Source organism: Electrona antarctica, assembly GCF_951216825.1.
Source record: "Electrona antarctica genome assembly, chromosome: 24".
NCBI classification, from domain to species: domain Eukaryota; kingdom Metazoa; phylum Chordata; class Actinopteri; order Myctophiformes; family Myctophidae; genus Electrona; species Electrona antarctica.
The window spans coordinates 29,972,901-29,999,136 of NC_136803.1; the positions used below are offsets into that span (position 1 = coordinate 29,972,901).

The 26,236-nt window shown below is 42.9% G+C and overlaps 1 protein-coding gene across 1 annotated transcript; it reads left to right on the forward strand.

Moving 5' to 3' along the window:
* Window positions 1–1,124: 1,124 nt before the first annotated feature.
* On the forward strand, window positions 1,125–26,236 carry ndfip2 (Nedd4 family interacting protein 2). Its single transcript, XM_079495648.1, has 8 exons — window positions 1,125–1,406; window positions 10,543–10,774; window positions 12,395–12,528; window positions 15,144–15,231; window positions 20,997–21,121; window positions 21,938–22,004; window positions 22,666–22,771; window positions 23,379–26,236. Exons 1-7 carry the CDS (start codon window positions 1,380–1,382, stop codon window positions 22,767–22,769), a joined length of 777 nt encoding a protein of 258 aa, XP_079351774.1. The 5' UTR covers window positions 1,125–1,379; the 3' UTR covers window positions 22,770–22,771; window positions 23,379–26,236.

The following is a 26,236-nucleotide window of genomic DNA, read 5'->3' on the forward strand; positions in this document are numbered from 1 at the left end:
GGAGGGATGGTATGACAGAGAGACTGGTATAAACAGCGCCCCCAGTGGGGAGGGATGGTATGACAGACTGACTGGTATAAACAGTGCTCCCAGTGGGGAGGCTGTGTTGTGGCTTTAGTCACAAACTTAAGCATAGCCCCTGGAAATTATAGATATTTACAAGGATAAAACAAAACTCAATTGTATATATATATATATATATATATATATATATATATATATATATATATATATACACACACACCCCCGCCGCCCCCCCACTTTGAAAGGGGGGCGTTTCCACGTGGTGGAAATGTCTACTACGATAGGCCTGTCCTTGATTCTGATCACTAAGGTACGCTGTTGGCGGAAGATTTCACCATTGAGCAGCGTTACACTCACTGCGCAAATAACGTAAAAAGCCCCCACGGCTCCGCCCGCCCTGTGCTCACCGTTCCTTGCCAGGCCTCAAACGGCCTGGCCAATCAGCAGCGGCTATCCCGCCTCTAGCTGCTGCTGATTGGCCAGGCCGTTTTGTGGCCGGGCATCAAGTCTGCCTGAGAGTTCCCAGATGGGAGCAGGAGGGGGGAACCCAGTGTACTCTCTGCTGCCCCATCTGGCGGAGTCAGGTTATGTGTTTGCCCCTACAGTTTAAACCTGAGGCTGTGTAAAATGACATTAAAAAGTATTTTATGTATTTGAAATACAGAAAATACTAGATCTGAAAGTATCTAGATACAAAATACATCTCATTTCTTCCATCCCAGCAAAATACAAATTACAAAATACAAAAAAGTATTTCAAATACGTATTTCAAATACATGTATTTCAAATACTGCCCATCCGGCGTGCGTATGTCACAACAGCTACCCACGAAGAGCCGTCTCGTGTCTAGCGTCCGCTGTCCACTCTAAGGGATATGCACTCCAGTGAACAGCATTTATCCATTTAGATCATTTGTTAATGTTATTAACTGTCATACATATTTTGTGTTGTATATTTTCGTTTAAATACTGAATTCATTGTTTTAATGTGCAAATGTATCGTTTTTGTTTACTTTAGTGGGTACTTTTATTCTGAAGAGCTCGGCCACTGGAAGTCTTATATATGCTACCTTATATTTGCTGCCTTGACACTTAAAAAAAACACTGGTCTGACGGAGCGCTTGCTTCCTAGTGCTCAGTATGCAACCAAGGAAGATTACAGTTGGAAGTCCGAGTGAAGTGTGAGGACGAGGAGGCTTGAAGCCATTTCTCCCACAAGAAGAGATCAAGTCTCTTTTGTAGCATAGCTTTGAGTTAAACAACTAAAAGACAAACAGACAAACCGCCAGTGGTACTAACCACTCTGTTCTCATCGTGTCGGGCTGGTTTAGTCGCCAGCCAAACGTCACCGTGGTGATGGACCCAGCGAGCCGATACCAAGTGGTGAGTAGCCCTGTCCAAAACAAAACATTACAACGAGGCCCAGACAGTCAGTCAGAAGCCTAAAAGTAGCAGAGACCAGACCACAGACAGATATCGCTTTTATTAACTTTATGTATATTATATTCGCCGAGAGGAAGACAACATGGTCTGGTTGGGAAGGTGTTCGTTTGGTGGATGTAATTTAAAACCTGTATTTCGTCAGCGAGTTGTTTGTTTTCTTCCCCTCCTGGCTTGTTTTGAGGCAGCAGCACTACTTCCGCATCGGCTAGGATAACAGGTTAGCCGAGATGCTAAGCTACGCTCCTGCAGTTTGTAGGCCACACAAGTTAGTGATTCACTTCACTTCTATTGTGTACAGTTATAATCTAGTATAATGTTATAGCATTATAGTTATAGTCTTGCCGGGAAGGACATAACTACAAGCTGGCGAGTGGTGGACGGGCTATATCAAGTGTATATTTGTACGTCTCTATATGAATTGAAAACGGTGGACTCTCTTGTAAACAAGTGTAATGATTTCTGGTTGTCGTGTCGTCCACTCACAGCTTAGTTTTTGTATTGAGTTGTGCTTGAAATGTAGGCTACTGTAATTCTGCAAACTGTTAATAAATACTTAAATCAATCAAAAAGGCTACCACCTCGTATAGACAATTAAGCTATTTTAGGCCAGCGTACGACGGTGTATTTATTTTTGTACACTTGTACCATTCTTATTATATTATTATGGGGTGTTTATATAAATAATGCTTTCTTACATCTGATCTTATGGGTTGGTCTAAATTTCGCCATTTATTATGGGGTGCACTGTGGCAGGGTTATTCAGGTCTCCAGTCAAACCAGAACACCAACTGCCCCTTCATTTCACCAAGTCAGCATATTGATGAATCAGTGGTGTTTAAACTGGAAAGGAGATCAACCAGCAGAGATTAGACAGCTGGGGGTTACATTCCACACATGCGCTTCACAATGGCATGCAGTGACAGGCGCTGATTGCGAGAAGAGTTTGTACTATTTCATTGTGTGTCAATGATAATTTCAAGGACCCCAGACTTGATACATTGTGTTATCCTTGGAACCCTCTTAGTGTTCATTTAACTCTGAGCGCATACAAATTAAACCAAAATGGTCCATTTGGTTCCATGTTGTATGCATGCACTCGAGGTTACAGACCCCAGGGCACATTCCATTCCTAACTTATCAATCATTTAGCTGGGGACACCCTCACCCTGGAACACCCTCAAGGACACCCCTGTGGGCCCTGACAGCCTGTGTCTTATCTACATGTCTTGTCCAGTTATTGCAGTTTGTGTGACCGAGAACATAGAAGATCTTTGGGTTTAACTAAATACGCACTGATTAAAACCGGTGCAGGAAAGTGTCCACAACACCATTGTTACACTTTACCCATTAAGCCTATACATTGCTCTACCTTTTAAAAATGGGAATTATTAACCATCTGTTATGATTTCCTTTGTTTTTTTGAATAAAAAAAAAGCCTACGTTTTTGCTGAGAACTTAGAACTTTAGAAGCCGTTTTAAAATCGGCGTCAGGTTTAAATGGGTTAATTAAAGCTAAGCTACTGTAACATTCTACGTTCGGTTCCACTTCCAGTATGAAGATTGGATAGATTCATTGTGACGATGGCTGCTGGGGGATTTAGGAACTCACTATCCAGTTATCACTGTGGCTAATAGTAGAAACACTGTGTTTTCTGCTCTGATAAGCATGTAGGCGACAGGACGACGATCCCTTTGGCTATGGTTTGTGACCCAAACACGCTATGACTCGGGTGACTGGCTTTAATATTTAATCAACCACAATGAAACGCGCATTTTCAATTGCCATGCATATTCGAAACACATTAAAACATCTGTCATTTTTTATTTTGTTTGTGTTGGCTAATGGCTACTCAGCAATAGCAGATATATTGTAAGCTGACTTTGTGCCGCACTGCGAGCTCGTACATCTGCCTTGCCTTGGGTGTCGTGTTGTCTTGTCCTCCTTGACGAGGGTAGTTCCATTGTTGCAGCTCAGTTGCTAAGCGACGGTATGTGGTGTTGTGACAGGAAAAAGGGGTTTCCACGTTTATATGTATGCGTGGGCACTGGGCTGGGAGCATTACAGTCCAATCAAGACGCCTTCCAAGAAATGTCTTGTTGAATTTACGCTTTATTAACTTACTTTAATTAATTACTTTTTGAACCATAGGCAGTAAATCTGCCCCCCCCCCCCCCCCCCCCCCCCCCCCCCCGAAAATAGCAAATCTACAAGTTGCGAGCTTGTTGATCTGCTATTTCCGCCGAATGTAGGCTGCAGAATTGGGACAATATGGTTCAACCTCAGATGGTTAACCATAAGTGCATACTTTGTCATGCAAGAGTATCTCTCAAAAATAGCCCATCTGCAAGCTGAAAGTAACTGTGTCACATAGTGAGCCTGCGCAATTAAGAATGTCACCCATTTTACACACGCAAGATGTGACAAAGTTTGATTCTCTTATTTTCACGAATGCATCCCGCTAGTATGTCCTTGATTAACCTGTATAAAATGACCACCTACAGGCTACATACAGTACTACTGTATCCTTATTGTCCTTCTTGCCTTCTTCCCTCTTATGCATAAGTCCTCAATCTTCCAGACCTTGTTATACTCTCTCTCTCTCATTCTCTTATCTTGCTCTCTCTCTCCCTCCTTGCTCCCATCTCCAGTATCTGTTACACTGAGAGGGCCCGAGGCCTGGTTATATTTTGACACACGGAGGTGTGTGTGTTTGTTGTTAAGCCCTTACGTAACACTGTGCATGTGCTGCACTGGGATCTGTGTGTGTGTGTGTGTGTGCTCTGTGCTGCACTCTGTCCTTGATCCTAGCATAGTCATTCAGCCACTCATTTACAATGCTGCAACCCAAACTCAAAAGCTGATTGTTGTGTGCGTGTGGGCGGGTGAATGTTCACTAGCTAAACCCAAGTTCCCTGCATCAAAGGAAACAAAGTATGCACTAGTTGTCTTTTCCAGGGCCGTGTAAGGCCTATTCATAGTCTGGCTTTTCGGTGGTGAGCTGACCACCGGAGCTGAAATAACGTTGAGCGGTGGTGAGTAAAAACAGAGAGAAGGGCTGGAGTGGTGGCGGTGGTTTGCTCTTCACCGCGGCTTGTGACGTCATATTGTAGTTCGGTGGTCACCTAACCACCGAAAATCCAGACTATGTATGAGCCGTATGTCGTGAGGACACAAGGAAGCGTGTGCGTGTGCGTGTGCGTGTGTGTGTGTGTGTGTGTGTGTGTGTGTGTGTGTGTGTGTGTGTGTGTGTGTGACCATGGTCAGCACACCATTTGAGGACCACTGGCCTAACGCTGCGTTCACACACGTCATGTGGCTGGAACTAGAATGTGAGACTACCCATCTAACCTTACATGTTTACCCTTGCCCCCTGTAATCTGTCTCTGTAACGTGAGCGCGGCGGTTGGCGGACTCAGACTGGCTCTGTGGCCCAGTGTGGCCAGATGCACTTTAGTCAGGTGTGTGCTGTGTGGACTGTGGAGACGGCGGTCAATAAAACCCTCGTGCTCCCACAGTGTGTCCCATTACTGTCGCCTCACTGTTGACATGGCCATGTTGACTTCAGTGTCCATGCATGCGGGTTCAGAATGTGTCCGTCAGACATGCAGTCCAGAGCATGACATGTAAAACAGTGATAGAAAAAGTACTCGCAAGTAAGTAAAATTTAAAGTAAAGTAGACCGGAATTAAGAATGTACCTGAGTGAAAGTACAAAAGTAATATTGACTTTTCTTTTGTCCGGCTTTTACTGTACATTCTTTTTTTTATTCATAGGACAGTAGACAATTTACAATTTAGGCATTTAGCAGGCGTTCTTAATCCAGAGCGATTTTACACTAAAGTAAGCAAGAACAACACATGGTAATCCATCAAATGCATAGAAATAGTCATCAAGAATGTTAGACCCAACATCTGTCTAACAGTAGAATGTCTACTCTGTACAGTGAAGCTATGAGATTATACACTATACATAAAATCATGTTCTCTAAATGACACAAGTTTAGCCTTTGCATAGTATGCAGTAAGGTCATCAAGGCTAGTGCAAGACTGATAGGAAATGGGGAGAGATATGGGGAATGACACGCAGCAAAGGTCGTTGGGATCCGCCTTGCAGCCTAGCGGCCAGGGCAGCTACGCCAGCGGCCTGGGCCGCATGTTATTAATTCTAATGATCAAGTCGATTGTGGTCTGGCTTGGATCAATGCCATACACCATACAGCATTTGGGACGTTTGCTCATGATGGCGGACGCAGATGCTGCTGCTGCTGCTACAAACAAACCTCGAACAAAACCTGACATATACACAACAGTTGATGGCAAAACCATTGTGGAGGATGAATTCCTAAATTTCATCGTTGTTAAAATGAAGACTGTGAACCAGGATGACATTGTACAAATGGCTGTAAATCACTTTGGGTCCGAATGGATTGAAGGCTCAAAGAAAGTCCTGTTTGATCTCTGCCCAAGTACTACACAGCGGTGTGTGGCTCATAAAGGAGCACAGAAAGACGCAAATAACGTCAAGAGTTGTATGAAACTACTCAACGAGGTTGGTGAAAACATTCCTCGATTTGTGTCTCATCATTTAGATGAGTTGCCACCGATTACTTTTAACAGCCTTGACGTGTCTTGCCTGGTCAGTAAAATCGAGCGCTTACGCGCAGACATATCGTCCATGAAACAGGCGGTATGTGTGCAGTCTAATACCTGCGAGGATCTCCGTATGATAACTGCGGATATGAATCAACGCTTGTGTGTGATCGAGCAACCAGTTGCTGCAGCCACTGGCAGTAAGGAGAGAGAGCCGAGTCAGCCGACTACCAAGGCCAGTGACAGTGAGGTCGGGCGCCGCTATGTGGAGACCACGGAGCCTGTGCCTGGAGTGTCAGCCCCGTATGCTGGTGTCGAGGAAGAGGAGGAGATAGCCTCGAACACCGCAGGGAATGGAGTGGTGGCAATGTCACCTGCATGGAGCCGCGTAGTAAAGAACGGTCACCGCAAATACACCCCAAATACTACAGCAAAGGCCAAGCCTCGTCTGAATCTTCCCAGGGAAAAGAAGACATATGGCATTATTGGAACCGGTGCTGTGGAGAACATACGGGCTGTAAAGTCTAAGATGGTGAGTGTGTTTGCGACGAAATTCTCACCTGACTTAGACACAGAGACACTGGCTAGTTATCTGAAAGACAAACTATCTAGAGATGTGACTTGTCTAAAGATAGCCACTGACCAAACCAGGTACAGCTCATTCAAAATAACCGCTGAATGCAAAGAGGTTGGCGAGATGTATGAGCCGCAGCTATGGCCAGAAGGAACGTATGTGCGGCGGTTTTACGAGCCGCGTAAGCCAAGGGCTGCTGCTGCCGCGGCGGGTGTAAAGCTACCTGAGAGCAACAGCCGGGCGGGGGTCCGGGGCGATTCAACATAAATGAACATACATGTCGTATCATACAATGCGCGCGGATTGCGTGTTGGGCATAGTGAAGCAGATAAATCACGCCGTTTTGTGGTGGACAAACTATTGGAGACTAGTGATGTATTATGTGTTCAAGAGACATTTTTGCCTAAACAGGACCTGGAGAGACTAAATTCCCTGCATAATGACTTCTATGGGGCAGGGGAATCCACTACTGACCTGAGCAATAACATTGTTCGTGGCAGAATACCTGGAGGAGTGGCCATTTTATGGAATAAAAAGTATGATCAGCTAGTTAACGTGGTGAGAATGGATGTTGACTGGGCAATAGGAATTGAATTCAACTGTGGTGGTAAAAAAATCATCATCTTGAATATATACACACCATATGAAAGTTCACACAATGAAGATGAATATCTGAACAGATTGGCCTGTGTTTTGTCTTTTATTGAGGACAATGCCTCCACATGCATATACGTGGTGGGAGATTTGAATGCAGATGTTTCTGATGTCAACTCCTCATTTGCTAAACACTTAAAGCAGTTCTGCTCTGACAGTGGCTTGATTCTTTCCAGTAAGTTGTTGTTGCCTGATGACAGCTACACCTACATCAGTGAGGCGTGGCACACAACTTCATGGTTGGATCATTGCATATGTACAGCTGATGCACATGACTCCTTACAGACTATGAGAATTTGTTATGAATTTGCCATCTCAGATCATGTACCTTTTTCTGTCTCTGTAAATATGGGTCAGGTACCCACTCTGTTGCCTGTGGACAATAATATGAGTTCTGGGAGGGTTGACTGGTCTAACTTGACTGAGGAGGATATCAGCCAGTACCAGATTCAGTCCAACACCATGTTGAGTAACATTGTACTGCCAAGAGATGCTGCCGTGTGTAGTGATGTAAACTGTAAAAATCCTCAACATTGCACTGAACTATGTAATTTCTATGACTGCATTGTGGAGTCTCTACTTAAGTCCAGCAGGCCTCTGTATAAACATAGGACCAACAAATACAAGGCTAAGCCAGGCTGGAAGGAACATGTAGGTGAGCTTCATGCCGAGGCTAGAAGAGCCTTCAAAGCCTGGGTTATGTCAGGAAGACAAAGACATGGTCCCTTATTTGAACAAAAGAAACGTTCAAATGCAAATTTTAAATATGCTTTGCGTTTCATAAAAAAAAACGAAAATACAATGAGGGCTGATTCTCTTGCAAAGAAGCTACAACAACATAATGCAAATGACTTCTGGAAAGAAATCAAGGTATTAAATAAGTGCAAAACATCGCTGCCAACCAACATTGATAAGGCTACTGGCTCAGAGGAGATTGCCCAACTGTGGCAGAAACATTATTATGAACTGTTCAATTGCGTTCAAAGTAATGCCTTTATAGTGGGCAACATTGACAACAGTGAGGATGTTACCATTTCCCCACAAGAAATCTACGATGCAATCAGAGTACTTAAAGATAATAAGGCATGTGGTATTGACAAAATATCGGCCGAGCATTTAAAATTTGCAAGCAGAAAACTGTGTCCCTTACTCTCTATCTGCTTCACTGGGTTTTTAATACATGGTGTTCTACCAAGTTCCATTGTATCAGTCTTATTAGTGCCCGTCATTAAAGACAAGTCTGGGAAGCTGAATAGCTCCGATAATTATCGACCAATAGCCCTGGCCAGTATTTTATCCAAGGTCTTGGAGAGGACTATACTGAACAGACTGGAGAAGTTTGTCCTGACGTCTGACAACCAGTTCGGTTTTAAACCTAAACATGGTACCGATATGTGTATCCTTGCCCTAAAGGAAATTTTAGATTTATATAACGGGCATAATACCACTATTTTTACATGTTTGACTTATCGAAGGCCTTTGATCGTGTCAATCACGAAAAATTATTTAATAAATTACAGAACAGAGGGGTTCCTACCTCTTTAATAAGAATCCTGGCCTTTTGGTATACACATCAAACTATGTGTGTTAGATGGGGTAACTGTGTGTCGTCACATTTTACTGTGAAAAATGGCGTCAGACAGGGAAGCATTTTATCCCCTTTGCTTTTTAATTTATATATGGATGACCTATCTAAACAGCTGAACAGCTGTGATACAGGGTGTCGGGTCGGCGACACAGTCATCAACCACTTGATGTACGCAGATGATTTGGTCATCCTATGCCCATATAGTGCTGGCCTTCAGCAGTTACTGAGGGTCTGTTCTCAATATGGCTCAGACTGTGACATTATTTATAATGCGAAGAAGAGTAACATCATGATTGTAAGAACCAAGGAAGACAGTAAACTGTCATTTCCAGTCTTTTTTCTGTCTGGTACAGCCCTTAAAGTCTGTGATGAGGTCAAGTACTTAGGCCACTATTTAACAAATGACCTATCTGATGATAGGGACATATACAGGCAACGTAGAATGCTATATGCACAAGCAAACATGATTGTTCGTAAGTTTAGTATGTGTTCAACTTCTGTGAAGTCCACACTATTTATATCTTTTTGCACACCTATGTATACTGCCCACTTGTGGCGGCGCTACAAAAAGGGCAGTATGCAGAAACTCAATGTGGCTTATAATGATGCCATGAGACTACTGCTTAAAGTGCCACGGTGCAGCAGTGCAAGCGAAATGTTTGTCAGCATCGGCGTACCCACCTGCTCAGCTGTGCTGAGGAACCTCATGTACAAATGTATGTGTAGGCTGTCTGATTCTGCCAACAGCATTATTGTTATTCTGACTAACCCTTTATTGAGTTCAGTCAGGTTTGTTTCTAAACTGTGGAACCATTGGCGTGTAAGCCTGTATAGTATGCACTTGTGATTTTATGCAGACAATGTCTGCCTTTTGTTTGTCTCTGTATTTGTATGTTTTGTTTTTTTATGTCACTATGGACCTTGTGTCTTTAATAAAGTTTGATTGATTGATTGATTGATTGAATGGCTCTAAAGCAGTATACTTTTTATCGGTAGTATCGATACTATTTAGAGGGAGGCTATGTATTTCGACTACTACAACAGTATCCTTAACGGCACCACCTCCAAAGTCCTCAATAAACTCCCACGTCCAAAACTCGGCTGCCCGCCTGCTCACCAGACAGTACCCGTTCCGGAGACCACATCACACCCATGTCCTCCACGACCTACACTGGCTCCCCGTCAAACAAAGAATTCACTACAAAATCACCACCTACAAAGCACTCGACTCGACAACCTCGCTCCCCCCTACCTCTCCGATCTTCTTGAACCCTATGTCCCACCTCCGCCCCCTCAGGTCTAGTGAAGCCAATCTCCTGGCGGTCCGCAAGGCTAGGTACCGCACCTGGGGGGGACAGGGCCTTCGATGTTTCTGGCCCCAACCTCTGGAATGCTCCCCCCCCAACCCCCAACCATCTCCCTCCCTGCTCTCCTTCAAAACCTCACTCAAAACCCAACTCTTCAATATAGCCTTTTCTTGAATACAGTTTGTTCCTAGTGTTTCATGTAACAAGCTTTGGGTATTCAGTAAACCGCTATACATTTGAGCTATTATTATTATTTTTGTATCCGTAAGAAATCATTTTTCTTCCAAGGTTTGAACTTTGAAAAACGTATTATAATCGTCTTCTCTTCTGCCCTCCCTCTATGTTTTTCTCCCCTGTCCCCAGTTGACCAATGAAGACGACCCTTCGGAGGCCTCCACCAGTGATCAACAGCAGCCGTCCACCTCCACTGCCTCGGCCCAGGGCGGGGCATCGACGTCCTCCCAGTCGGCCGCGCTGCCCTCCACCTCCTCGGCCTGCGAGCAGGCATCGACGTCGGGTACCCAGGGGGACGTCGCTGAGGCCCCTCCGCCTCCCTATGCCACCATTGATCTAGGAGCAACTGGCTCCACGCCTGGTATGTCCAGTTGTCCACAAAGGGGTTGATTGAGACTGAGGGCTGTTCTCTAAATACCCTTAATACCCTTAATAATAACAATGCTATTTAACCCATTTTGACCTGAGATCAGATTCTAAAAAATGTCTTCTACATCCTGACAGTTTTCTGAAAAAGCTATGTTTCTTCGATTTTTCAAAAAATAGCAGACCTACAAGCTCGTAGCGCGCCACTCGTGGCACGCTATGAGCTTGTAGATCTGCTATTTTTCAATAGCTAAAGCATAACACAATGCTAACGCCAAAAGGGGTTCCCGCCCAAAATGGGTTAAATAGTAACCTGCTGAATGAACACTCTTGATATTTAGAGCCAGCCACGGCCTAGACGGGAGCTTTATGCAAAGAAATAAAGATTAAAGAGCTTTGGGTGTATTATGTCCCATTGTGAACACCACTTTATTCCCAAGCTATTTTTTGAAAATACAGAAAATTACCGTCAACTCAATATGACTTGTGAGCTTGTAGATAGACTATTTTCCTGCGACACTGTTGTGTCGTCGTGTGTCCCCCCCCCCCCCCCCCCCCCCTAGAAGCAAAGATTTGAGTTAAACACGTTCACTCTGAAAAACTACATATTCAAAGATTTGTGCCACATTTTCAGTATTTTTCAAAAATAGCAGATGTACAAGCTCGTAGCGCGGCACTCGGTGCCGTGCTATGAGCTTGTAGATCTGCTATTTTTAAATAGCTAGTCAGTATAACATAATGCTTATAAAACACCAAAAAAGGGTTCCTGCCCAGAATGGGTTAAGCACTACTGGACCAAGATCAAATTATACAGTGGATAATTCTCTCTGGAAACTGGGTACCAAAAGTGTCATTCTTGGCTTCCTTTCACCTTTCATACAACCTGCCGAGGTCTATATTGTGCTCTGTCCAGCGGGGCCTGTCCTGGTTTTCCTTCATCTTCTTGGCAAAACTCACATTTAATAAGGGTCGTCGTCACTGTGTCACCTCGGCAACACATGCCTGTGGGGAACTCGGAACAGAGAACAAAAACTGTGACAAAAAGTCAAACTTGACTGCTTAACGCAATCAGCGCCGGGATTTCTTTCAAAATAGAAGCTTGGGGTGCCGGGAAGATATGGCCGTTTTTACTCTGTAAGCCCCCCCCCCCACAAAAATTGCGAAGGTTCTTTGTAAGGAGGTTGGCATTCTCTTTTTGCCATTTACTGTACTGATTTCAGTCATTTGAATTCCATATAGAAGCCAGCATGTCTTCTAAGGAAGCAATATTGTGCAGCGAATCCACAAACTACAAATCTCGTTTCACTTTAACCCATTTTGGGCGGGAACCCCTTTTGGTGTTAGCATTATGTTATGCTTTAGCTATTGAAAAATAGCAGATCTACAAGCTCGTAGTGCGCCACTCGGTGGCGCGCTATGAGCTTGTAGATCTGCTATTTTTGCTTTCTGCTATAACGACTGACATAGAAACATAGCTTTTTCAGAAAACTGTCAGGATGTAGAAGACATTTTTAGAATCTGATCTCAGGTCAAAATGGGTTAATTGCACATTATGGGACACATTTCTTCGGTCGCGAGATTTTCTCTAGCTCTAATCCATCCATGTGCTCCACAGATGCTTCCAGTTTCCAGGCTGGCTTCCCGGTGCCTCCGCCGTACAGCGTTGCCACCTCGCTGCCCACGTACGATGAAGCGGAGAAGGCCAAGGCCGCCTCGATGGCCGCCGCTGTCGTGGACACGGTGCCCAGGGTGAGGAACACACGGCTGCCAGAGCAGTTCGTTTATAAATACCTCTGTCTTATTGCGCAGTGATTGCGAACGCAGTGAGCATTTACTATGAGACCCAGCAGATCCTGTCTGTCTGTCTGTCTGTGTGTGTGTGTCACGCTGTAACACCACCCGCCCACCACCAGAGGGCGCAGCTGTATCACACACAAACACACACACACACACACACACACACACACACACACACACACACACACACACACACACACACACACACACACAACTTAACTTAAAAAAAAACTTCACTTAAAAAAAACTTCACTTAAAAAAAACCTTAAAAGTACGTAATTTATTCTAATTGTTGTTATTGCAATTTACGAGCTGCGTTCGCTTCCCGCGTCCGCGCGTCTTACTTGTAAATACCTCTGTCTTATCTCTCTATCGTCAGTGTTGATTTTGTCGACTAAAACTATGACGAAAAATGTACGTCGACTACCTTTTTTTTTTCACTGACGAAAACTAAATGGAAACTAAATAAACTAAGCTATGATGACTAAACCAGGCCTAAATCTATTGACAATTTTGTCAACAAATACAAACTAGACTAAAATTTTAGGAAGGGACTAGTGGACAAGAGATCCAGTATAAGTCATTTTACACTTGGTTGCATGCTGAAAATAGAAGATCTACACCCTCGCGTTGTGACTGTAAAATTACGACGGCATCAAGGCCCGACAAAATACATTTTAGTCGACTAAATCAAACGTAGATTTAGTTGACTATAATCTTATGATATTTAGTAGAGTAAAGCTAGACTAACTAACACATTCCTGGTGACTAAAATGTGACTAAAACTAAAGGAAACCTATTCAAAAGACTAATGACTAATGGCTGCCAAAAACAACAACGCTCTCTATTCTAACTTTCTTTTCTTTTGGTAAATGAATGCTCTACTTCAGGGGTTCTCAACGTTTTTGGCCGGGGACCCCCGAAAATGCTTTGGCAACGTCTCGGGACCCTGCCCCGCCCCCTCCCGACCCCCAATATAAATTGACTGCTACAATAACCTTAAACCATTTTGGGCGGGAACCCCTTTTGGTGTTTTAAGCATTGTTATAATTTAGCTATTTAAAAATAGCAGATCTACAAGCTCATAGCGCGCCACCGAGTGGCGCGCTACGAGCTTGTAGGTCTGCTATTTTTGAAAAATCGTGAAAATAATTTTTTTTTTTTTTTAAATAATTTGGGGACCCCCGAAAATAATTTGGCGACCCCCCGAGGGGTCGCGACCCACGGGTTGAGAACCCCTGTTGTAGATTTGCTGCTTTTGCTACTTTTGAATTTGAATCCTGAAAAGTAACAGTTTTGGATATTATGAGGACAGACGATGAACGTGAACGTGATGATAGAGGTGCTGAGGAACGACATTGAAATAAGAAAGTGACACACATACACACACACACACGAAGGCTGCCTACCTATATCAAAATGCTAAAATTCCACGTCATTATCTTTTGTACTATATACTATGTATATAGTATATAAATAGTATTTACAAAGTAGTGTTTGGAGTTGCCATGCAATAACAGAATTAGGCGTACAAGCAGTATTATGCATTCAATGTTTTGTCCGACCACAGAATGTTATAATTCACCCAGCCAAAACAAATATTTAAAAACAATGGTTTCAAAGTCATATAAAATGAATGTAGTTTTTAAATGTAGTAATTAGTTTAGCCAGAGGATGGCGATGCACTCTGTGGTATAGCATGGCACACTGCCCAAAAGATGGTGGTGCACTCTAAGGTGGTATTATATAGTCCTCAAGCCCCACGACCAGTGGTGGAAAAAGTACTCAATTGTTCTACTTAAGTAAAAGTACCAATACTGCAATTTAGAACTACTTTGTTACAAGTAAAAGTATGGAATTGAAAATGTACTTGAGTGAAAGTACAAAAGTATCAGCATCAAAATGGACTTAAAGTACTAAAAGTAAAACTACTCATTGTGCAGAATGTGCCATTTCACAAGTTAAAAATGTGTACAAAATCTATTGAAAATGGCAGATCTACAAGCTCACAATGCGTTGCAACCCGACGCATTGAGAGCTTGTAGATCGGCTATTTTCAAATGGCCGAAATGTATAGGGTTGAAGTGGTTAATGTATGTTTTCTAATCAAAATTTAAATCTCCAAAGTAACTAGTAACTAAAGTTTTCAAATAATTGTAGTGAAGTAAAAGTACAAATTTTGGCTCGGACATGTAGTGGAGTAGAAGTAAATGTACTGGAAATACTCAAGTAAAGTGCAAATACCTTAAAATTGTACTTAAGTACAGTACTTAAGTAAAAGTACTTAGTTACTTTTACTTGCCCTAGGGGGCACGGGGAGAACATGCAAACTCCACACAGTTTGTCTTGGATGTTTGTCTTGCACATTGCAAGTGTTGAATTCATCCCTACGGAGTCAATAATATGTGGATATTTAATCTGTGGATGAACGAAACCACATGTCAAAGCTAGACAGCCGTGCTGAAAGCCATGACTAGTTCTTGGATGGCTTCGTACCATGACTTTGGGATGACTTCAGGCTTTTCTGGACTAAATCTATGTCTATTTGCGTGTGCGCTGTGTCTTAGGACGATGACTTCCCTCCCAGGGACGACTTCAGTGACGCTGATCAGCTTCGAGTGGGGAACGATGGGATCTTCATGCTGGCATTTTTCAGTAAGTGACAAGACCCGGTGTCCCAGATTTCTCTTGCCTGCCTCTGTGCAATGTTAGGTAAAGCAGCATGCATTACTCTCGCTAGGCTGGCAGCAGTAGTAGCCTAAAGAAGGGGAGAAATGAGCTCTGCACAGGTATCCTGGGTGCACGCAGGGCCCGAATTTGCAGGGCATCAAAGGGGATAAATAGGGTTAAAGGAGCATTCAGTGATTTGGGTGATTTGGAAAACCACCCAGTCCGCCCCGGTAACAAAATCTCTACAGTGGGGGGAAGTGCAACAGGCCAACAGCATGTGCACCAAGGCCCGCCCCCAGTCGATCATGATTGGAGGAAGGCCCCTCTCGTCCTGATTGGATGAAGGCTTTGCCACCCGCCACCAAAACTGAAACTAGGGTTTTTTGACCCCAGGGGCTCACTGGGGACAGGGAGGAACTCCTTATATGGTCAGCACACTCTATAGTAGGGAGGACTATCCAGAAAAAATATGATATTTGAATTAAGTAAAATCACTGAATATACCTTTAAATCAAATGTAGTGTTTAACCCATTTAGACCTGAGCTCGATTCTACACAATGTCTTCTAAACGGTTTTCTGAAAAACCTATGTTTCTATGTCGGTGGTGCTCAAACTATTTCATGTCAAGGACCCCCAGAATTATCTGTATTTGGCCACGGACCCCCATCTGAAACTATGTTGTTCCAGGGACTCCCTGGAAGCAAAGATTTGAGTTAAAAACGCTCTGAAAGAATATATATTCAAAGATTTGTGCCACATTTTCACGATTTTTCAAAAATAGCAGACCTACAAGCTCGTAGCTTGTAGATCTGCTATTTTTCAATAGCTAAAGTATGACAATGCTTAAAACACCAAAAGGGGTTCCTGCCCAGAATGGGTTAAGTTGACTCCATATATTTAAATCCACCCATGCAGCATTGGACTCTCTCGTTTGCAAGTCGGCTTTCGATTGACGTACCCTTTTTTAGGAAATATGGCTGCCTAGGACTGTCTACTACCATAATATGCATCCTTGTTAGGTTCTATAACCTGGTGACATTTCGAGAATTATCGACCCGTCACTTATGTGACCGTCCAACGGCCAATCCCAAGGCTGGGATTGGCCGTTGGTAAATCGGTGACAATTCCATAAGCCCATACTGACTGATTTGGCCTGGAGCAATTCTTCCTACTGTATCAGTGGCCTAAGAAGTCGACACTGGACTCCAATGCAGGACTGTCATGGTGGGGGCCCCCGCAGCCCGGAATGCATGTTTATCTTCGCCAAATCATGTCACAATTATTACACGATTGCCTGAATGCAATTATCTTTGCATAATCATTTCCACGTTGAAAATAAAACAACAGCGGACATGGCAGATCTATTGATTGATTCGACCTGCTGATTTGATTCAAGAGGTATCCAGATGTCAAATAAAGATAGGGATGGGTTATTGCGGGCTATTTGACAAAATCTAGTGTTGTCTCCACAGTAAGTTATGAAAAACATTATTTGGTGACGCCACACCATGACTCGGGTAGATAACATGTCTGTGTCATTATCAAACACAAGTGCAAGGATTGATTCGAATGAATAAATAAATAGAAAGAGGGCTCTCTACTTACTGTATGTCATGGTGATTGGTGTAGTTTCTGGGCTTTGAGCCAGACACACATTGGCATTCTGATGGATGGTAAGTATTGCTAGTCCAGAGAGAGCCTCTGTCTGTCCCATTGAGCTCCATCGGATAACTTTTAAGTTTTAAGCAATTTCGAAATGTGTGGCAGACGCCATTGTCGCTGGTATTGTAAAGAAAAGCATCAGAAACCGTTGCAGACCTCCCCGAACTGTGCAGTGATGCAGTTCTCAACAATCAGAAATATTAGCCCTCAGCCATCGCGGCATTAAACAAACTGCCCCCGCCGATAGGATGGTTCTGTATACTGTGGGGACCTCATGTTTTTGTTTTGTCTTTGTATGGTGTTATCATGTGCTCTGTGTTGTTTGTGATGTTGTGGGTGTTGAACAGACTGTGAAGACGAATATCCTTCGGGACAATAAAGATTATTATTATTAGCTCTTGGACCTTTCTCATTAAAAAAAAAAAAGGTCTTTCTGCCTTTTATTCAGATAGTATAGTGCAGAGTGTACCAACTCAGTGGCCTTGTGGTTAGAGTGTCCGCCCTGAGACTGGGAGGTCCGGGTTCAATCCCCGGCCGGTTCATACCAAAGACTGTAAAAATGGGACCCAGTGTCTCCCTGCTTGACACTCGGCATCAAGGGTTGGATTGGGGGTAAGTCCCTGTGACATACTAGCGTCATGTCCAGGGGGTGTACTTGTACATCAAGCTGCCTCAGCTACAGAAACAGGAGATAGGCTCCTGCCCTATGGACCTCATGGCTCGCCGCGGCAAGGCTACTTACTTATAGTGCAGAGTGATAGGGAGAGAGAGAGAGAGAGAGAGAGAGAGACGGGAGTCATACGGCAGCATGGTCCTTGTTTATTTATTTTAGTTGTTTGATGGGTGGCATGGCGTTGCCCCAACTGTCACACGGGCCACCGATGTAACCGCGTTCCCTGCATTCCGGTAGTCAACGCCCCTGGTGGGTATGTTTTGGTTCCGGGGCTTGTTTTGTGGTGAGCAGGCTGTGAGAAAGTCAACATGGGACACGACGTCATCGAATCCTCTCGCCTTGGGAAGGCCTTCCGTAGTGCGCGAGCAGCGGTGTAGGAAAGACGTCACCCTCATCGTCAATTATGTCATTGTTGTTTTCTTAACCCCGACACGGGGGAAATAATAAAGGCGCGCAGACTAAAATGTGCAGTGTGTGTGCTGCTGAGTTGCTTGTTAGATCGGAGTGCTGTTATGATTGGTAAACCGTAGTAGCAACGGAGGCTGAACAAACAACCGAAAGACACGCACATCCACAGACACACATATATATATATATATATATATATATATATATATATATATATATATTAGGGCCGGGACTTTAACGCGTTAATTGAGATTAATTAACTACAGAAAAATTAACGCGTTAAAAAAATTAACGCATTTAATCGCACCTTTTTTTTTCCACCGCGGAACGTTTCTCACTGGGTGCGTTTCTAGTAGTACTGAATAGGCTGCGGCACGAGCAGCAGTTGTTCTACACTACAGGCTACAGCTCTATGCTACAGCTCCGTCAGAAAGCTCAAAGTCCAAACCCAAATGAATCGAATGAAGAAGCCGCTTATATCGCTTTTGCTCCATGGATGGGACATTTAGATGTAAAAGCTATCGGATGGACGCGTGAATAGCAGCATGGCTGTGTGCAATGTCAGAGGGAAAAGATCCATTTATGACCAACGTTAGCTTCTATGCTAGGCTTGCTAGCTGCTTCAGTTTAACATGTCTCACAGACCACCGACGTGCGGTGATTTCACCACAGCACAAAGCTGTCAAGCTGTCCTCGATGCGAAACATACTGAAGTAGCAAGTGGGTCAGCCCCAACCTCATGTGAAATGTTTCCCCCATAATAAAGTTGTTTTTATTTGTTCTAATGCCCCGCAATGTAAAGCACATTTGAGTATTCATATACACACTGAAGACACTATATAGGCACTTGCTGCTCTTGTTTATCTGTTGGGATAAAAAAAGTTGTATTGCTTAAAGGGGAATACCACTCATTTTCAACATTTTTCTATGGAGTTGTGTGCACTGGAAATAATAAAGTCCCCCCATTATGTGTTGCCTATAGAACTGGAGGTCTGAAAAAAACAGTAACATTATGAAGTACATTTTTGTGATGTCACTGAGATGTACTTCATAATGTTACTGATTTTTTTCAGACCTCCAGTTCTAGGCAACACAGAATGGGGGGGACTTTCTTATTATATCCACACAACAACTCTAAGGTATATTAAGGACAGTCAAATGTTGAAAATGAGTGGAATCCCGTAGTCACTATTCACTGGGATACCAAAAAACATTTGAAAAAAAAGGTTTCTCACTGTTCTCGGGTTGAATATTGATATGCGATTAAAATGCGATTAATCGAGATTAATTAACTACAAAGCCTCTGATTAATTAGATTAATTTTTTTAATCGAGTCCCAGCTCTAATATATATATATATATATATATATATATATATAAAGGCTAGATGGCTCAAGGCGGAGTCTCTGATGTAGTTCACCTGGTGGCCATCTTGCTTTTAAGGGCTACAGTACAGTATGTTCAATGGCAGCTCAAACAAAAACCGTCATAACTCGCTCAAATCTTGACGGATTTACAAACGGGTTGGTTTATTACAAACATTGTCAACGTGGCTATGATAAGAAGACGCTTATCTTCTTAATTTTGTTTTTCATATGAACGTCGTATAAAAGCATTCAAGTATGCGTACGTCTCTGACGTTTATAACAAACCAAACCGTTTGAAAATCGGTTGAAAATTGAGCAAATTATGGTTATTTAAAAGTACATGCCCCATAGACACAATGTTATGCTGCCCTGAGGTAAGATGGCCGCCACGTAGCAACGTCGCTCTCTATTGGCCAGAGCGCGGGTGAGCCATCTAGCTTTCTTATATATATATATCTATGCACACATCCATATGTAGGCTGGGTGCCGGATCAAAGACAATCATGGAGTTCTGAGGAAGAAGGGCTTTGTGCCCCGAAACGTTACCACCCATTAAAAGTAAAGAATTATTGGGAGCTGAAATTGGTGTGCAGACTTTTTTATTCTTACTATGTTATGCTTTAGCTATTGAAAAATAACAGATCTACAAGCTCATAGCGCGCTACGAGCTTGTAGGTCTGCTATTTTTTAAAACTCGAAGAACGACTGCCATAGAAACATAGCTTTTTCAGAAAACTGTCAGGATGTAGAAGACATTTTTAGAATCTGATCTCGGGTCAGAATGGGTTAAGCCAGTGAGGTGAATATAAATCAAAAGCACTATAGACACATTAGACCATTTATCATTGAGATTCTTGTCACATCATCACATTATTAGAGGCTATATTAATCGGGTGAGCAAGAAAATAAGCACCTTGGCATCAGCTTTGCAACATTAATTGTTAAAAACCCAAACTCTGTAGCACATTCATGATCAACCTCTGGCTGGCTGAAAGTTTGATGCCCCCTGCTGGACTGTTGAGGAATCATTATTAAGGTGTGCTTGGAAGTTGGAGCTTGTATTTTTCTTTCTTCATATCTACAAGCTCACTATGTGACGATTGTGAGCTTGTAGGTCGACGGTTTTCAGTGACAACTTTCAGGGCTCTGTATAGAGCCCTGAAAGGACACACACGTTTGTGTGTGCATAAGTTCCTCTTTCTCTTGCTGTGTTGCCAGTTTTGCAAGAGAAACAAGTGACCAGGTCTATGAAAACAACCACAAATGAAAATAGCTGATCTACAAGCTCACAGCGACACATTGTGAGGTTGTAGAATTGAAAATAAATTCAAATATTTTGAATATTTATTTTAACATTTTAATAAAAAAAAGGCACAAAATATGTTCAGATGGATGTCCATGGACAATTACTTGCTTCCACATTTCTTCGCATCAAGGAAAATAGCTGATCTACAAGCTCATAGCGCGGCACTCGGAGTGCCGCGCTATGAGCTTGTAGATCTGCTATTTTTCAGCAGCTAAAGTACAACATAATGCTTAAAACACCAAAAAGGGTTCCCGCCCCAAAATGGGTTAAGTAAAGAAATGTAGGTTTTCTCTGGTCTTGACTCTGTACCTGCTGCGTGTGTCTCCCCCTCCAGTGGCCTTCCTGTTCAACTGGATCGGGTTCTGTCTGTCCTTCTGTCTGACCAACACCATCGCAGGACGCTACGGGGCCATCTGCGGCTTTGGCCTGTCCCTCATCAAGTGGATCCTCATTGTCAGGGTGCGTATAGCAACGGCCGGATTGGGTTTCACGGAGACATCTTGCCAAGGAGGAACCCGTCGTTTTGGGCATTAGTCTGCCCATTTAGAACTGAGGACGATTCTACGAATGTCTTCTAAATCATGACCGTTTTCTGAAAAACCCTGTTTCTATGTCAGCGGGTTCTCAAACATTTTCATATCAAGGACCCCTGAAAAATATATTTAATTGGCCGCCGTCTCCCATCTCAAAATATGTTGTTCCAGGGACCCCCCCAGAAGCAAAGATTTGAGTTAAAAACGCTCTGAAAGAATGTGTATTCAAAGATTTGCATCACATTTTCCCTGATTTTGCAAAAATTGCAGATCTACAAGCTCGTAGATGATTCAGTTGTATAAATGTGTTTGATACGATCTCGTGGTAAGGCTACTCGCATTAGCTTCGGATGGCTATCGGTTGTTTGCTTATACACTGGACTGCGCCTTCTTGATTGTGCACGCACGCTTTCAGTCGCTTTAGACTCCAAATCTCCCTTCCAGGTGGCATTTCTGGTCAAAACAACGCTTATTGCACGGAGCCTAGCGGTCGCAGTAATGGCGCCGGCCTGTACTTCTCCTCGGCTAGTGACACAATAACAACCGATCCGACAACACACACACACACACACACACACAATTAAGCGGTCGCAGTGTTTTGGATCTTCAAAATAAGGGTTGAACGTGGCGATATCCTGGCACGCCTTTAATTAATCCCGGCGGGGATTGTGTTAATTGGTCTTTTTCTGTTCCTTTTTTTTTATACTTTAATTTGTAAACCTCTCTCTCTCCCTCTCTGCAGTTCTCTGACTACTTTACTGGTTACTTTAATGGTCAGTACTGGCTGTGGTGGATCTTCCTGCTGCTTGGTGAGTATGAAACCCTTCTACTGGGACAAAACCAAAAAAAACGTATAGAATGATCTGAAGACATCAGTGTTTGCAACTTAGAGTACCGGTATATATGAATAGAGACGGCACCCGGAGGAAACCCTGAGGCGAAATGGACATAGTGGCCGAATTTTGCACTGTTTGGACCCAAACACATGAACGCGCTGGTCCGTTGACTATCATTGCGCACGTTCATGATGACACGTGAACGCTGTTTCATACGTGAACGCACGTGAACACGTGCAATGATAGTCAACGGCAGCGCGTTCATGTGTTTGGGTCCAATCCATCCCAGAATGCACTCTGTTCCTACCCGGAAGGAGGAGTGAAATCGTCTCATGCGCTTTAGAGCAACTTAATACAAGTGGATGGGAGGAGAAATCCGGTGCCGTCTCTATTAATATATACTCTAAGGTTTGCAACCACTTGCCTAACATCCTTCCCTGGCCGTTCTGACAGTTTAGTTAGATCTACAAGCTCAACACAATGCGTTGAGAGTGAAGAGATTTGGTGTAGAGCTAAAAAACAAAAACAAAAGGAGGGAACCAAGTATTGACCCTTGGGGGACCCCAGGGTTCTATATATAAATAGTGTTTTGGAGATGATGTCAAACTAATGGCGGCCTTTGTTCGACCCCCAGGTCTCCTGCTCTTCTTCAGAGGCTTTGTCAACTATCTGAAAGTCCGCAACATGTCGGAGAACATGGCCACCTCTCACAGAACACGCTTCTTTTTCCTCTACTGAAGGTAACGTCATCTTCTCTGGCATTCTCTCTTAAGCATTTGAGAACACATTAACCCATTTTGACCTGAGGACGATTCTACAAATGCCTTCTAAATCTTGACAGTTTTCTGAAAAACCCATGTTTCTATGTCAGTCGTTCTCAAACATTTTCTTGTGAAGGACCCCCAAAAATATATGAAATTGGCCGTCGACCGCCATCTGAAAATATGTTGTTGCAGTGACCCCCCCTCCCAGAAGCAAAGATTTGAGTTTAAAACGCTCTGAAAGAATATATTCAAACATTTGGGCCACATTTTCACGACTTTTCAAAAATAGCAGACCTACAAGCTCAGTGCTGCGCTATGAGCTTGTAGATCTGCTATTTTTAAATAGCTAAAGCGTAACAATGCTTAAAACACCAAAAAGGGTTCCCGCCCAAAACGGGTTAAACAGTAAGGCTATGTTTTTAATAATAATACAAAAAAAGGATGGATAACTCTCTGCTTTCTTTTGCTATTTCCGAGGACCCGTACTGTCGGTCTGGCATGTTTAGTCTATTGACTAAAGACTCTTCAGTATTATAAACCTGACATCACTGCCAAACAATTTGTATTTTGTTTTCTCTTACAGGTCGCCCCGACCCGACGACATTCCTCCATCGCAGTCGGAAGTTTCCTTTTTTTCCCACACACACCCTCCCCTCGGATGACCTGGCGTGACGGAAGACACACAGCGAAGAGAGGAGGAGGAGGAGGAGGAGGAGGTAGAGAGAAGGATTGCGATGGGGATTAAGGCCTCACTCAGACCTTTACTGCATTTCTGTATGCTTGTTGGATGAATGTTGTGTAGTGTCATGGCCGCCCCAATGCATTTCCAATGGGAGTCACATGGTTTGACACAACATTTGTGTTGTATGAGGGGGAGGGGCGCAGTCGAAAAACACAGCCGAAAGCCATACAACAGCTTGTAAGTCCAAAATGTGGACTACAAACCATGTGACTTCCGTTGGAAATGCATTGGGGCGGCCATGACACTACACAACATTCATCCAACAAGCATACAGCAATGCAGTAAAGGTCTGAGTGAGGCCTAAAGAGTGAGAGAGCTAGAGAAATGGAGAGTGAGAGAGCGTTTGAACAGTGTCATCATAGAATAGACTAAAAACAGAAAGACCCCAAACATGTCTCACTCTGACGTCTCTATACCTTTCCACCGTCCCATTGATTTGATCTGATATCTTGCTGGCTAATATTGTTGTATTTCGTTATTGCCTTCTTTCTTTTTGTATGCCTTCGTTTTGATCACAAGCTCCTTTTTTTTTTTTTTTTTAAACCTTTTACCGCCCCCAATCTCTGTGATCTAAACCCCTTTTTTCATTGATCCGTGACTTTTTGTGTGAACTGTGAATGGCTGACACCTGGATGAGGTATAGGCATAAGGTACCTCAACCCGGGGGCGTGTTGATCTGGTAATCCTCATTTTTCTGGGTGCGTGTCATTGTAAGTGTCTAAAAATGAGATATCCACCATTTTTTTTGCAAGGCAAGATGGCGCAGTAGTAGGTTAGGTAACTTTGATTCTATACGGTTTGGATTCTCTGTTGAATGGTGGACTTGTACGTGTAGCATTCTTTGAAATGCACTCTTCATAGTCAATCATTCAAACAGCTCCTTAACATTGCCGGCTTTCCTGCACTTAGCTTAAATGTATTGAAATCAAAAGTACAATTGAAATCAAACAAAAACATAACACAAAATAACCAAAACTATCTTGAGAAGGTTTTTTTTTCTTTTCTTGAGGATTCACCATTACACTGTGAATATCTCACCACTAATTATAAGTAAAAACATTCATTAGCCAGCCAATAGTCAAATGTGCAAAAGCAAGGGAAGTAAATCTCCCAACATTTAAATCGGAATTATAAGTGATCAGAGTCCAATAATTCAAATCTCTACCTTGTACGGCCTGAACAGTTGAAGCTAAGATCACAAATGGCGAGATTCTTTCCTAACTGTGACTATTGGTATAGTGTAGTGTTATGGGGACTAGTGTTGGTCTGCACTCTGTCTGCTCACTAAGTCAGCGTTGTCAACTGAGATAGTAAAATGTATTTCCAAGCCAACAGGTCGCAATGGTCAAATCATTACTCGGGACAAACTGATCATTAAGAGTTGTCAAGTGAACAGATAAATCATTTATATTCATTGACTGTTTCGGTCTCATCCACCAGCATTAACTGTCTATTATCTAACTAACCATGAACAGACTTGCAGACATTCCCAAGGCTCTTCTTAATTCCTATGAAATGGACACTATACCATTCATGGAACCTCTGGAATAATAATAATGGATTTTCAGTACATTTGCATCTCTTTGTAAAGAGACGCGTCAGGCTATTTCAAGATCAAATTCATGCACCAGTATGTGTTTTTCAATATTCTTGACAATAGGTGGTGGATATCGTCTGTCTCTTCACAAACACAGTGGCAGCTCAACATTGACTAGCCCTTGTGAGGGCTAGCTTCACCTTAAATGATTTGATGTGATGTGTAGTGGAAACCGTAGGGCCTACTCTCATCTTGAACATGCAAGCTTCACTTAAAAGGTTGATTCTACACTCCTGTCTTCGACCAGGAGATGTAAGGACCAACCCACATCTTAAAAAAACAGACCAGCACATAAAGAAAGTGACCATCAATTTGCAGAGAGATTACTGAGATTAATATTAGAGATTATTTTTTTCCCCCACCCTCTTGGATTGGATTTTTTGCCTTTCATTGATAACTTGTGGTATTTGCCGCGGTCGGACCTATGCAGTTATTTTTTAATAGACCACGGGTAAAAAAACCAAATTAAACGTGTAGGCCTAACCACACATGTTGTGAAACGAATTGCAAAATGAGAATAAATTCAACTATGTTCATTTAAACCGTCCCGAGAGAAATTACGGCCATGGAAAATATGGCGTGCGTGCGTGCGTGTGCGTGTGCGTGTGTGTGTGTGTGTGTGTGTACAGTCTTTAGTGTAAACTCAAAGTGTAAAACATTTTTTTAATAATGTTTCAGCGTTAACCCTGGCAATTTCACTGTCTTGTCAGCCGACCTGTGTAACATATGATGTGCAGCTATGATAAATGGCCTATATTGTCACCCAGACTCCAATCTCTTGGCTGTCGACCGCAATAGACGAGAGCGATGCCACTTGATTAGTTGCCAAGGAGCTGTTGTTTATTAGACTACTTCAGTCTAATAACTAACAGCTTTTTAAAACAAATATGTATGCTTTATTGACTAAAGACATTTCAAAACGGAACTAGGGCTGTCACGATTTCAAATTAATTGTCACACAAATAATTGCCAATTAACAATTGAATTGTGTTTTTTTTTCTTGTTTCTTGCATTGAACATTGGAACTTTAACAATTTGTATCACAACAACAACCATGGGCATATTTCACGAAACATTATTAAACAAACTCGAAAAAATAAAA